Source organism: Macaca thibetana, chromosome 19 (genome assembly GCF_024542745.1).
Source record: "Macaca thibetana thibetana isolate TM-01 chromosome 19, ASM2454274v1, whole genome shotgun sequence".
Taxonomy (NCBI): domain Eukaryota; kingdom Metazoa; phylum Chordata; class Mammalia; order Primates; family Cercopithecidae; genus Macaca; species Macaca thibetana.
In genome coordinates this window covers 24,818,194-24,830,185 of record NC_065596.1, presented here as the reverse complement: position 1 = coordinate 24,830,185, position 11,992 = coordinate 24,818,194, and the positions used below count along the sequence as shown (strand labels likewise).

The following is an 11,992-nucleotide window of genomic DNA, read 5'->3' as shown; positions in this document are numbered from 1 at the left end:
ATCAGACAATCAATGATGTGAAGAATCACTTGGAATGAAAAGAAAGCCTATAATGTAGATAAACAGGCCTTTATAACTTTTTATATTCAAGACTACATATCAGTGAGCTGAAATAAAGTTAAAACCTGCAATAGACATTTATAGAAAGAAACCAGAATGAAAATTATCACAGCGTGGAGACAAGCAGGAAAGGTATCGTTAATGAAATGTCAGCTAGTCACTCACATACATCTACACGCATGAAAAATGTCCAGGTTATACTGAAAGGTGTTTCTTACTATGGTTCATGCTCACAAAATGTTCAAACCTTTGTCAGGATATTACCAAGTCCTGAATCAGGTAAATTTTTCTGATGGAGAGTTAAGTTCCAAAGGTTGAATCTTGGAAAATATTAACAGGTAAGTGGATACCTATCGGTGTACAGTGGTGACAGAGAAGGGCTGGGCTCCTGGCCAAACTCCACTCTTAAGCCTAGAACCTCGGCCCTAAGTGGAAACAGATGACCCCATTTTTCTGCCCAAATGTTGCTTTTTTGGCCTGCCTGCCACTATCCTGTGCCCATAAAAGATTTCAGCTGGCAGAGCAACACAAGCAGCTGAGTGGCAAGGATACAAGTTGCTGAGCAGTAAGCAGAGAAGCAACTGAGTGTTGGAAACTATAGATAGATCTGGCTAACTTCAGAAGGTGTGGCTTTGGAGAGCGTTCTAGCCACAAATGGCCTGGTTTCAGAAACAGATCACTTTCCCATCCCCTTTCCAGCCTCCTTTTCTGCTGAGAGCCACCTACTGCTCAATAAAGTCTTCTTTATTCATTACCTTTCACACAGTTCGTGTGACCCGGTTCTTCCTGGATGCTGGACAAGAACCCAGCTGCCAAGAGGGCAGGGGCAGCTACTCTGAAGCTCCACTGAGCTGGCTGGCACTTGGCCATCCCCAGATGGCAGAGCTAAAACAGCACGGGTTGTAACATGCTTGGACACTGCTGTGGGGCATGCACAGAGCCTGCTCCCACCAGAGAGGAGCGACCAGCCAATTCCAGCATTCATTTGCTCCAGTTCTGGCACTCGCTCACTTGCATGCTCTCTCCCGCAAGGAGTGGACAGCGGAGGGCTGAGTGAAACAAACCCTGCAGTTTCCGCCCACAAAGACGGTCAAGGGAATAATCCTCTCATCAGTACAGGGATATATTTAATACACTGTGACTTATAAATAAGAGGTCTTTAAGGAGAAGGGAAGGTCTCTCAGGATGTTTCTATTTTGAGAAAGTAATTCCCCAATTCCTTCCAAGTCATACCGCTTACCAGTTCAAAATATACCAGTTCAAAATAAATCTATCAAAATAAACAAAAAGCCTGTAAAATCTGTGTCCTTTTAACTTTTTGACAATTAAATTTGCATAATGTAAAGATGAGGAAATATACACATTTTTGAAGAAAGATGACCAGAAACAGAGTCAACATTCAGCTACATAACTTGCGTCTTCTCATCCTCATTCTTCCCCCTCTAAGGGAAGGAAGGAGGAACCTGGGGGCAGTGAAGTGCAGACAGACTTTGGAAAAGGCAAATGGGCTGCAAATGGGTAAATCTTTCAAAGGAAATGTAGCTGGAAATCCTCATTCAAAAAGACTTTCTTCCCAGATATAAATGTGCTCCCTATGGAAAGCTCCAGGGTAGGTCCCAGGGAAGGCATATTACTCAGCGTGGTCATGAAAAAAAATGCTATGCTTAGAAGTTTCCACAGGACATGGGTTAACTGCACACACATAAAACCAGTCATGTCAAGGAAACCTAAGAAAGTTGAAAATGGATAAGCAGTCATCCACAGAGGAAAAAAAAAACTGTTCTGCAATATATAATCAGCCCTCCATATCCATGGGTTTGGCACCCATGGATTCAACCAACAGTGCTTAAAAATTATTTAGGGAAAAAAATTTCAGTTCCAAAGAGCAAAACTGGAATTTCTCACAAACTAAGTCCTATGTTGAATCCTTGTGAATGAAGTGACAGGTAGGCATTGCATTTGGTATTATAACTGGTCTAAACATGATTTAAAGTATATGGGAGGATGTACATAGGTTATAGGCAAATACTCCACATATATCAGGAACTTGAACATCTCTGGCTTTCGGTATCCATGTGGGGGCCTGAAATCAAATCCCTATGGCTTCCAAGGGACTAATATATTTCATTCACTCTGGTTCATGTATTACTTATTAGCTAGCTCCATGATTCCTACAGACAGTGAAGTCCCCCCATCCATTAATTCATTCATCAGGATACCAGATATTTATAGATCCCTCCATGTACTAGAACTATTCTAGGCACTGAAAATGCAGTCATAAACAAACAGATAAACACCTTGTAGAGATTATATTTGAAAGGGAATAGGTGATCTACCAGTAAACAAAAGCATATGACACACAATACTTGCAGGCCAAGTAAAGATAGGATGGTATTTTCAATAGGGTGCTTGAAGATGACCTCTCCCATGATAGTAAAACTCAGCAGAGACCTGCATAAACTAAGGGAGGGGGTCAGTAAGTTTTGTGGGGACAGAGGATTCCAGTCAGAGACAAAAGCAAGTGAGGGCTCTGTGGCAGAAGCTTCTGTAGTAGGGAACATAATTGTTCCTGAAAGATGTCTACATCCAACCTTCAGGACCTATGAATCTGAAACATTACACAGCAAGGCAGATTAAGGCTGCAGATGTCATTGAGGTCACTAATCAGCTAAGCAGAAAGTAGGAAAGTCAACTTGGATCATGCAGGAGTGATGAATACAATCACAAGGGACCTGAAAGGTGGAAGACATAGGCATAAGAAGAGTGGCAGAGGGAACGTGGCTCTGGAAGAATGGTCAAGGATGCAATGTAGCTGCCTTCAAAGATGGAGGAATGGAAACTAGAGCCAAGGAATGTGGACAGTGTCTAGGGACTGGTAAAACAAACGAAGACTTCTCTCCGTGAACATCCAGAAAGGAACAAAGCCCTAAGACAGCTTGATTTTTGTCCAGTGAGGTGTGTTACACTTCAGGCCTAAAGAAAAGAGAAATAATAAATGCTTCTTATTTAATCATCTAAGTTCGTGGTCATTGGGTACCAGCAACAGGTGATACAGTGTACTTGGCAGGATGGAGAAACAAGAGGGATGACAAGGTGGCCAGAAAAGATAGAGAAAGAGGGAGAGTATGGGAGATGTAGTGAAGAGGCAGTGAAGAATGAAGAGTAGACCACAGGGGTTTCTAGAAGCCACTTAAAGAGGCTTTCATAAAAATAAGAAGCCAGAATGGCTTTTTTTTTTTTTTTTTTGAGACGGAGTCTCGCTCTGCCGCCCAGGCTGGAGTGCAGTGGCCGGATCTCAGCTCACTGCAAGCTCCGCCTCCCGGGTTCACGCCATTCTCCTGCCTCAGCCTCCCGAGTAGTTGGGACTACAGGCGCCCGCCACCGCGCCCGGCTAGTTTTTTGTATTTTTTTAGTAGAGACGGGGTTTCACCGTGTTAGCCAGGATGGTCTCGATCTCCTGACCTCGTGATCCGCCCGTCTCGGCCTCCCAAAGTGCTGGGATTACAGGCTTGAGCCACCGCGCCCAGCCTAGAATGGCTCTTAAGCTGAGGAATGACAATCTGACATCCAGGTCCTAAGGATCACTTTAGCCGCCATGAGGAGAACAGATGTCAGGGTGGGAAGGCACGGAGCAGGGCCACCAGCTGGAAGGAGGTTATAATAATCCAGGAAAGATGTTTGGCCATTTAGAACAAGGTGATGCAGCTGAACACGCACAGAAGTAAAACAGATGGAAGTCACAAACAAGGACACACAGTTGCTTGCTTCTTACCTGAATTCCCTTCTCTTTGGGTTGCTATATCCATCATCCAAAACTTTTCCTCCCTTAGAAAGTGGAAAGTATCTCGGTGGAATGGTTGATGCCCTGTAAACAGGCAAAATCACATGCTTAATCCCAACATATTCTAGATAATATCAGGGTAACACTTACTGGAAATTTAGGTTCCCACTGCACACTTAAACTTGAACACCCTAGGATACAAAACCACTCCTGGGACCTGACATTCCCTTATAGAAGATGCCTGTCCTCACCCACTGACAGCAGGTTCCTGAAGTTCTCCAGCATCACATCTCGATACAGCTTCCTCTGGGCAAGGTCCAGCAGCCCCAGCTCCTCCTCAGTGAAGACCACCACCACATCCTTGAAGGTCACTGCCTCCTACAGCATCAAACATATGCAACCTCAATCTCACAACCAATGGTTACTGGGAGAGAAGCAACATTGAGGAGGTCAAGGGAAAAAATGGAAAGCTTTTCTGGATCTTCAGAGATGTAGGTCAACTTATAGAATTCCCATTCATTCTAGTCTGTGTCCTGACAATGACACACATTGATTGTCCCAAGCGTCATCAGAAGTCCAATGATGGAGAAGTGCTGTGGTCTTATTTAGTGAACTCATTGAGTTTACTGGTATGTAGCCCCCCTAGGAGTCTAAATGCTGCATCCTGGGCTACAGGTATATAGGTTTCAATGAACCTTGCTAATAGTCCCAGCAACAGTGAGCAATTCAGTCAGTATCTGCCCAACCTGGCAGCCGGTTGATGAGGCTGTGGCTGTGAAACCCCAATCTCAGTATTCCCAATAATTATTTTTCCTTTTCCCCTTTATAGTGCACATCCTGTTGGTAGTTTGTGGTTCAGATCACCACAGTAACCGACAAAGGTCCTCCTGACTCTAATCTGGAGGTGATGCTTCCCTGAACATCCCCTGACTTCTACAGGATCCCACAGTGGTGAAGAATGAGACCACAGAACACTGTAGGGGGTATCAGGGTCCTTCTGATGGTACTGGGGACACCTGATCCTCCCATTTGGGTGGCTGGCACTATCAGGCATATCTTTTTGTACAGGACATGACCTCCTTCCTGACTGAACAACTCAGGCAGGAAAGTCTTGGCCAAAAAACCAGGGGAATGGATGTCTACAGTGGTAGTAGCCTCAGGACAGGGACAGACTGGGTCACTACACCACCTCAGCCAGCCCCCTATCCAACAGGTATTAATCTGCTGTTTCCCCAAGGGTGTGGCAGCAGAGGCCTGGAAGCACAGCACATTCCTTAAGTTATCTCAAGCTGCAGTCACCTTATGTCACCTGGTTAAGTGTTCCATCTGCTACCCTGGATTTATTCTATCACCAACCACAGTGACCCTCTCATCCTGACCATGGTAAACCACACCAGCATCCCTCATGCCACAGTGCACACCAACAGCTCCATAACCCTGGCTTGTCAAGTCAGGACCTGGCACCTGCCACATGAGAGAGAGCTGGAGGGCCCAGTGGTAACTGGTGTAAGGCAACAGAATCACACAACCTCAACAAAGCTACAGTGGACTGTGCTTGCTCACACCATGTTCCTTTGACTACCTGGATGAGAAATGTTCCATATAATGAAAACCAGAACTGGATGAGTGGCATTCCTCTCTGTAAGGGCCGCATGAACGTCATATGCGGGGAACTGACCTTATGCAACTGTGCCAAAAATGAGCTCTGGCTGGCAAAAGATAATGTCCCCATTCCCACAAATAGGTCACAGAACAGCCAAACAAGGGCATGGGTGTTGTGTGCACCTGAGCCTTATGGCTTTCTCTGTGGATGGTTTGGAGGGTGACCCAGATACAGGGTGGCTATGTCATGCCTGGAAAGCTGGCAGACTGTTAGATCCTAAACATTGGGCATGCCGGGGGTGCCCCTAGATCTCACCCTGGGAGCGAGATGTACCACTGGGCAAGAAGGCTAAAGCTGTGCCCCAGGCTGACTGGGGACCTGCCTGGAGTTGTAGCTAGCTTCCAGATTTATGTTCTACACCTACAAGTCAATTCCCATGAAAAATGGTGAGACACTTGTCACAGACAGTGGTCGATAGATACTGCTTCTTCCACGGCCACTGCCTCGGGAGCCCAGCAACATCCCTTCACTCCCTCAGGAAGGTTCAAAAAACACAAGTGCTCTGTGCTTTTAGCCCTACTGGGAGGAGTGGGTCTGCGACTGCCAACACCTCCGGTCTTCTCTGGATACATAGCTACTGTAAAAACTCAGTGAGAGGCAACCCAGAAGCAGGCCCACTGGCTTCAGACACTGGGGCCATCTGAATGATTCTTCTTTGGTATCTTCAGCAGCTTCTTATTTTGATAACTGGGACCCAGGCAGGATTGCTACTTCAGGAAGGTCTGGCCGTGCTGCTTGTGGTCATGCTCCTCTGGGGTCCACGGAATGTATTCCAGCTATAATTCCATGAAGTTGGCAGAGATTGTGTCAGTCAAGGTATTACACTGATCTAACAAGATCAACCAACACCTCCAGGCCTAGGGAGGTCGATGGGCACATGAAATGGACCAGTTGGCTAAGGGGGATATCTAGGTCAGGGGATGGACTGCAGGACAGTTGTAGGCAAACATGTCCGAGGTCACATGGTTAGAAATGGGCAGACTCAGTTCTCTCCCCTTTCTTCCTTGCAGTTGTCAAGAATAACTGTAGATTATTCTAGGAATGCAGTATTATGGGGAGGAATTAACTGCCTTTGACAGTCTAGGCTTTGTTCCTCTCTCACCTGGAAGCAGGATGTCCTTCAAGTTTTTCTCCACGAGTCATGGCACCCTGAAGTATATAAACAAGGGCAGGTTACCTTCTGGGGTGCCTCAGCTCTGGTGCAAGTAGGGCACATACAGTCAAGATTCCATCTGCTCAAGGTAGCTTTCTTGAGCCCTGGATGGCCGGCTCACAGTGGACCCCAGGCTTCTGGGCTCCCTTATTGCCAATCTGTAGTCATAAATCTGCTTCATGTAATCTGCTACATGTGAGTGTGTTCTGTCCCACAGGACTCACACGAGTTGGTAAACAGTGCACAGTGAACCTGCTCCATGGTACTCGGTGTGAGACAGCTATGTAGTGTGTCTTCTGCACTTGCAAGGCACAAACCACATATGCTTATTGCAGCATTTAGTGTCCTGATCAAAAGCCAGTATGCCTCAGTACACAGCCTAAGAGTCTGCCCTTTTCTAACCATGTGACCTCGGACATGTTTGCCTACAAGCCTTGCTCCCTCTGCGAATAATAGTTCTTATATGACAGAGTTTCAAGAATTAAGAAAGGAAATATACAGTATTTTGAAAAGTCTATGGCACAGACTAAGTGTTTAATGAACACTAGCTAGTATTACTTATTACTGTTTATTACCATTATCTATTTCAGGGTTCCACAGTATTCCAGGGAACTGATTATCTATTTTTAGCTACACTAAAGAATAAATATTTTTACATATTTTCCATTATCAATCCTGCAAAGATAATATAATAAGTAGTAAGATGTAAGAACATCTAACTCTCCTGTCTCATTTAAAATAATTTCATGTGAAAATTAAAATGTGAAAAATAACCACATTTAATATTATCATCATATAATGGCATACTTTCGTCTCACTTTTTTCCCTACCTCTCCAATCGATACCCTAATTCTCCTTATCATGGCCAAGGGTAGTTTATAAATATTCCCATGGTTTTGGTAATCTGATTAGGAAGAACAATTCATTGTATTATTCTCACTTATTATTATAAATGAATACCATCACTTTTGCCATCTCTATTTCTTCTTTTACAATTGCCTTTTAGTGTTCTTTGTTCCAATCTGTTTGAACTATTTTCTTTATCCTTTTAGAAGATTCTTATTCTGGATTTATTCTTCCTTAACTATCCAAGGGGTAAATGTCTTTGCCCCAGGTTGTCATTTTTTTCCCGTAACAATGCGTGAGGCGGGCTGGGCGCAGTGGCTCACGCCTGTAATCCCAACACTTTGGGAGGCCGAGGCGGGTGGATCACGAGGTCAGGAGATCAAGACCATCCTGGCTAACACGGTGAAACCCTGTCTCTACTAAAAATACAAAAAAAATTTAGCTGGGCGTGGTGGTGGGCGCCTGTCATCCCAGCTACTCGGAAGGCTGAGGCAGAAGAATGCCGTGAACCCGGGAGGCAGAGCTTGCAGTGAGCTGAGATCACGCCACTGAACTCCAGCCTGGGCAGCAGAGTGAGACTCTGTCTCAAAAACAAAACAAAACAAAAGAAAACAAAAAAACAATGTGTGAAGCATCTTGTGCCATAAGAAGGAGTTTAGAGATTTTTAAGAACACCTGTGGTAATCACTGTCCTTGGGTACTTGGAACGATGAATACACCTGAGTAGATGCCAGGAAAAGAAGAAGTCACACCAACGCAGGACAAAGAGAAGCAGCGCCACCTGTGGATGTCATCACTCAAGGGAGCACTCCAGACACTCACACAACAGGGCACCACACCCTCAATGGAGAATTTTTCTCTTTCACTTGAGCAGAATGGCTAAGATTCCTGATCCTTGATTGCCTCTGTGATTTTTTGCAGGTTTCTCATATTTCATGAGTTTAGGAGAAGAGAACAGGAACCTCCTCATTCTGCTGCTCTGAGAAGTAAATGCGTGACAGTACACAAGTGACTGGCCAATCTTCAGTATTACTAGACTTTTTTTTTTTTTTTTTTTTGAGATAGAGTTTCACCCTTGTTGCCCAGGCTGGAGTGCAATGGCCCAATCTCAGCTCACCACAACCTCTGTCTCCTGGTTTGAAGTGATTCTCCTGCTTCAGCCTACCGAGTAGCTGGGATTATAGGCATGCACCACCACGCCCAGCTAATTTTGTTTTTTTAGTAGACTCGGGGTTTCTCCGTGTTGGTCAGACTGGTCTCGAACTCCCGACCTCAGGTGATCTGCCTGCCTCAGCCTCCCAAAGTGCTGGGATTACAGGCATGAGCCACCGCACCCGGCCCAGTATTACTAGACATTTTAAATGAAGGCTTTCTGGCTGGGTGCGGTGGCTCATGCCTGTAATCCCAGCACTTGCAGAGGCCGAGGCGGGCAGATCACTTGAGGTCAGAAGTTCGAGACCAGCCTGACCAACATGATAAAACCCCATCTCTACTAACAATACAAAAATTAGCCAGGCGACAAGAGATCATCAAAGTCCTGTTGTTCTCCTTGAGTCTTCCCAGGACAGAGAAAAACACAGAACAATCTGAGTAGTAAGATGGAATTTTAACAGTAAGAGAGGAAAGCCCTACTCACCTTGGACGTGGTCATTTTTCCTCCTCCTTTAGGGAATTTGCAGAGTCCTGAATGATGCAGTTCAAGGGAAAGCAGAATTGCGCCTGGAAAGTGCCATGAAGACAGAAAAAGAGACATGAAAGGGTGGTCAGGGATGTCACCCACCAACAAGGACTCATAGTTTCAATTAGCACATGAATGCTCACAGCAGCATTATTCATACTAACCCCAAATTGCACACAACCAAGAAGCTCTCCTATGGGTAAATGGATAGAAAAATTGTGGCATATTCACACAATGGAATCTTATTCGGAAATGTAAAGGAATGAAACAATGAGCCATGCAGCAACACCCGTGAACCTTGAAAACATTACAGTAAGTGAAAGAAGCAAGCCACAAAAACCCACAGACCCTACAATTCCATTTACATGAAATGTCTGGAATAGACAAATATATATAGAAAGTAGGTTAGTAGTTGTTCTAAAGTTGAGGTGAGAATGAGGTTTAAAGTAAATGGGCATGAGTTCAACTGGGGGATGAAAGTGATCTCGGCTGAATTATGATGATGATTACTCCACATCAAAGTTCCTAAAGATCACTGACTTGTACACCTGAAATGGGTGAATGCTACAACTAAAATAAACCTAGAGTTAAATAACTGTTAATGCACATATTATTAGAATCAATAAGACTGGATTCTGAGTCCATATTGATAGAATATTTATAGTTGAACACATCAATGAACCAATAGAGGAGAAATGGAAGCTCTTCTTTACAAGAAAATGCCCACTAATAATGTGTTTTCCCATAAGAAGCTTCATAATTAAAAAAAAAAGTAACATAAGAGTGGACAAATCTGAAAGACATCTTCTTGGCCAGTGACAAAGCTGAGATCACCAATGAAGGGACAAACGAACATCACTTGGACCTTGTTATGTTACAATGAAAAGGGCATCTTAATTCACCATTGTACTCCAGCCGGGGTGACAAAAGCGAAACTCTGTCTCAAAAAAAAGAAAAAGATAAAAAAAAGAAAAAAAAGAAAAGAAAAGGGCATCTCAGCACTCCTGTGGAATCCCCACCAACAATGTATAATCTGAACCTAAATGTGAAATATATCTGTGGGGGAAAGAAAGAGAGATCAGGCTGTTACTGTGTCTACGTAGAAAAAGGAAGACATAAGAAACTCCATTTTCATCTGTACTAAGAAAAATTCTTCTGCCTTGAGATGCTATTAACCTGCAACCCTAACCCCAACCCTGTGCTCGCAGAAACATGAGCTGTATTGACTCCAGGTTTAATGGATTTAGGGTTCTGCAGGGTGTGCTTTGGTAAAAATGTGTTTGCAGGCAGTATGCTCGGTAAAAGTCATTGCCATTCTCCAGTCTCGAGTAACCGGGGACACAATACACTGCGGAAGGCCGCAGGAACCTCTGCGCAAGAAAGCCTGGGCATTGTCCAAGGTTTCCCCCCACTGAGACAGCCTGAGATATGGCCTCGTGGGAAGGGAAAGACCTGACTGTCCCCCAGCCCGACGCCCATAAAGAGTCTGTGCTGAGGAGGATTAATGAAAGAGGAAGGCCTCTCTGCAGTTGAGATAAGAGGAAGGCATCTGTCTCCTGCTCGTCCCTGGGAATGGAATGTCTTGGTGTAAAACCCAATCATACATTCTATTTACTGAGATAGGAGAAAACTGCTTTGTGACTGGAGGTGAGACATGCTGGCAGCAATACTGCTCTTTATTGCACTGAGATGTTTGTGTAAAGTCACACATAAATCAGGCACAGCACCTTTCCTTAAACTTATTTATGACACAGAGTCCTTTGCTCACATGTTTTCCTGCTGACCCTCTCCCCACCATTACCCTATAGTCCTGCCACATCCCCCTCGCCAAAATCATAGAGATTGTGATCAATAAATACTGAGGAAACTCAGAAACCAATGCCGGTGCAGGTCCTTACTTGCTGAGCGCCAGTCCCTAGGGCCCACTTTTCTTCCTCTATACTTTGTCTCTGTGTCTTATTTCTTTTCTCAGTCTCTCGTCTCCACCTTGCGATAAATACCCACAGGTGTGGAGAGGCACGCCCCCTTCAATATCAAACTCCAAATGAACAACTATGGAAATGTGACAGCTAAAGACAACGCATAAACTGGACTTTGAATAGGTGAAGGGTGGGGAGAGGACAGTCATAAGGACTTTAAGTGAAAAATTTAACAAATTCATATAGGGAACTGCAGATTAGATAACATGATGCTAGGCAATATGCTATCCAACACTATCTAGTAAGTACACTAAAAATACTAGTATTCTTTTAACACATCTATCTGATACGTAATCGGTAACAGTATTATTTAATATAATATCCAATATTATCTACCACGGTATGTGAAGCCCTATAACCAGCCCTTCCTAAATGCCTCTTACCAAGACACCCCACAATTACCATGGTATGTGGGCTTCCTTGCTGCAGAAAGCTACCAATCAGCAGTCTCTGGTTACAGGTATTTTCCCGGTGGTATCAAAGCAAACAGGAAAAATGTAAACATTTGGCAAATTTGGGTAAAGAGTATATGAGAATTTCTCATACTGTTTTTGCAATTTTTCTATAGCTTTGAAACGATATCAAACGTTTTAAAATATCAGGAAACAAGAGACCACCACTCACCAAGTAACAGGGACAACTTTAAGGCTTTCATTTGTATTATCTCTTTCAATTCGCAAAACAATGTTAGGATGATCCTATATGCACCATTTTAAAGAACAGCAATGGGAAGTACAGACATTAAGTAACATTCCACATCACACTGCGAGAAAGAGGCCGCATACGTAGGGAGGCGGACTGAGCGAGGTCAAAGCCCTGGAAACCCTCAGAG

General features: G+C 44.2%; 1 protein-coding gene across 5 annotated transcripts in view; it reads right to left on the bottom strand.

Annotated features, from left to right (window-relative positions):
* Window positions 1–11,992, bottom strand: part of ZNF223 (zinc finger protein 223) — a 48,174-nt gene that overhangs the window by 3,087 nt on the left and 33,095 nt on the right. For 3 of the 5 annotated variants that reach the window (XM_050772018.1, XM_050772019.1, XM_050772023.1), the window contains 3 exons: window positions 9,140–9,222; window positions 4,093–4,219; window positions 3,833–3,925 (listed from right to left, as the gene is read on the bottom strand). In XM_050772018.1, coding sequence (XP_050627975.1) covers window positions 3,833–3,925; window positions 4,093–4,219; window positions 9,140–9,222 — 303 coding nt within the window. The remainder of the gene's footprint in view (window positions 1–3,832; window positions 3,926–4,092; window positions 4,220–9,139; window positions 9,223–11,992) is intronic. The other 2 variants (XM_050772021.1, XM_050772022.1) reach the window with 1 other exon arrangement.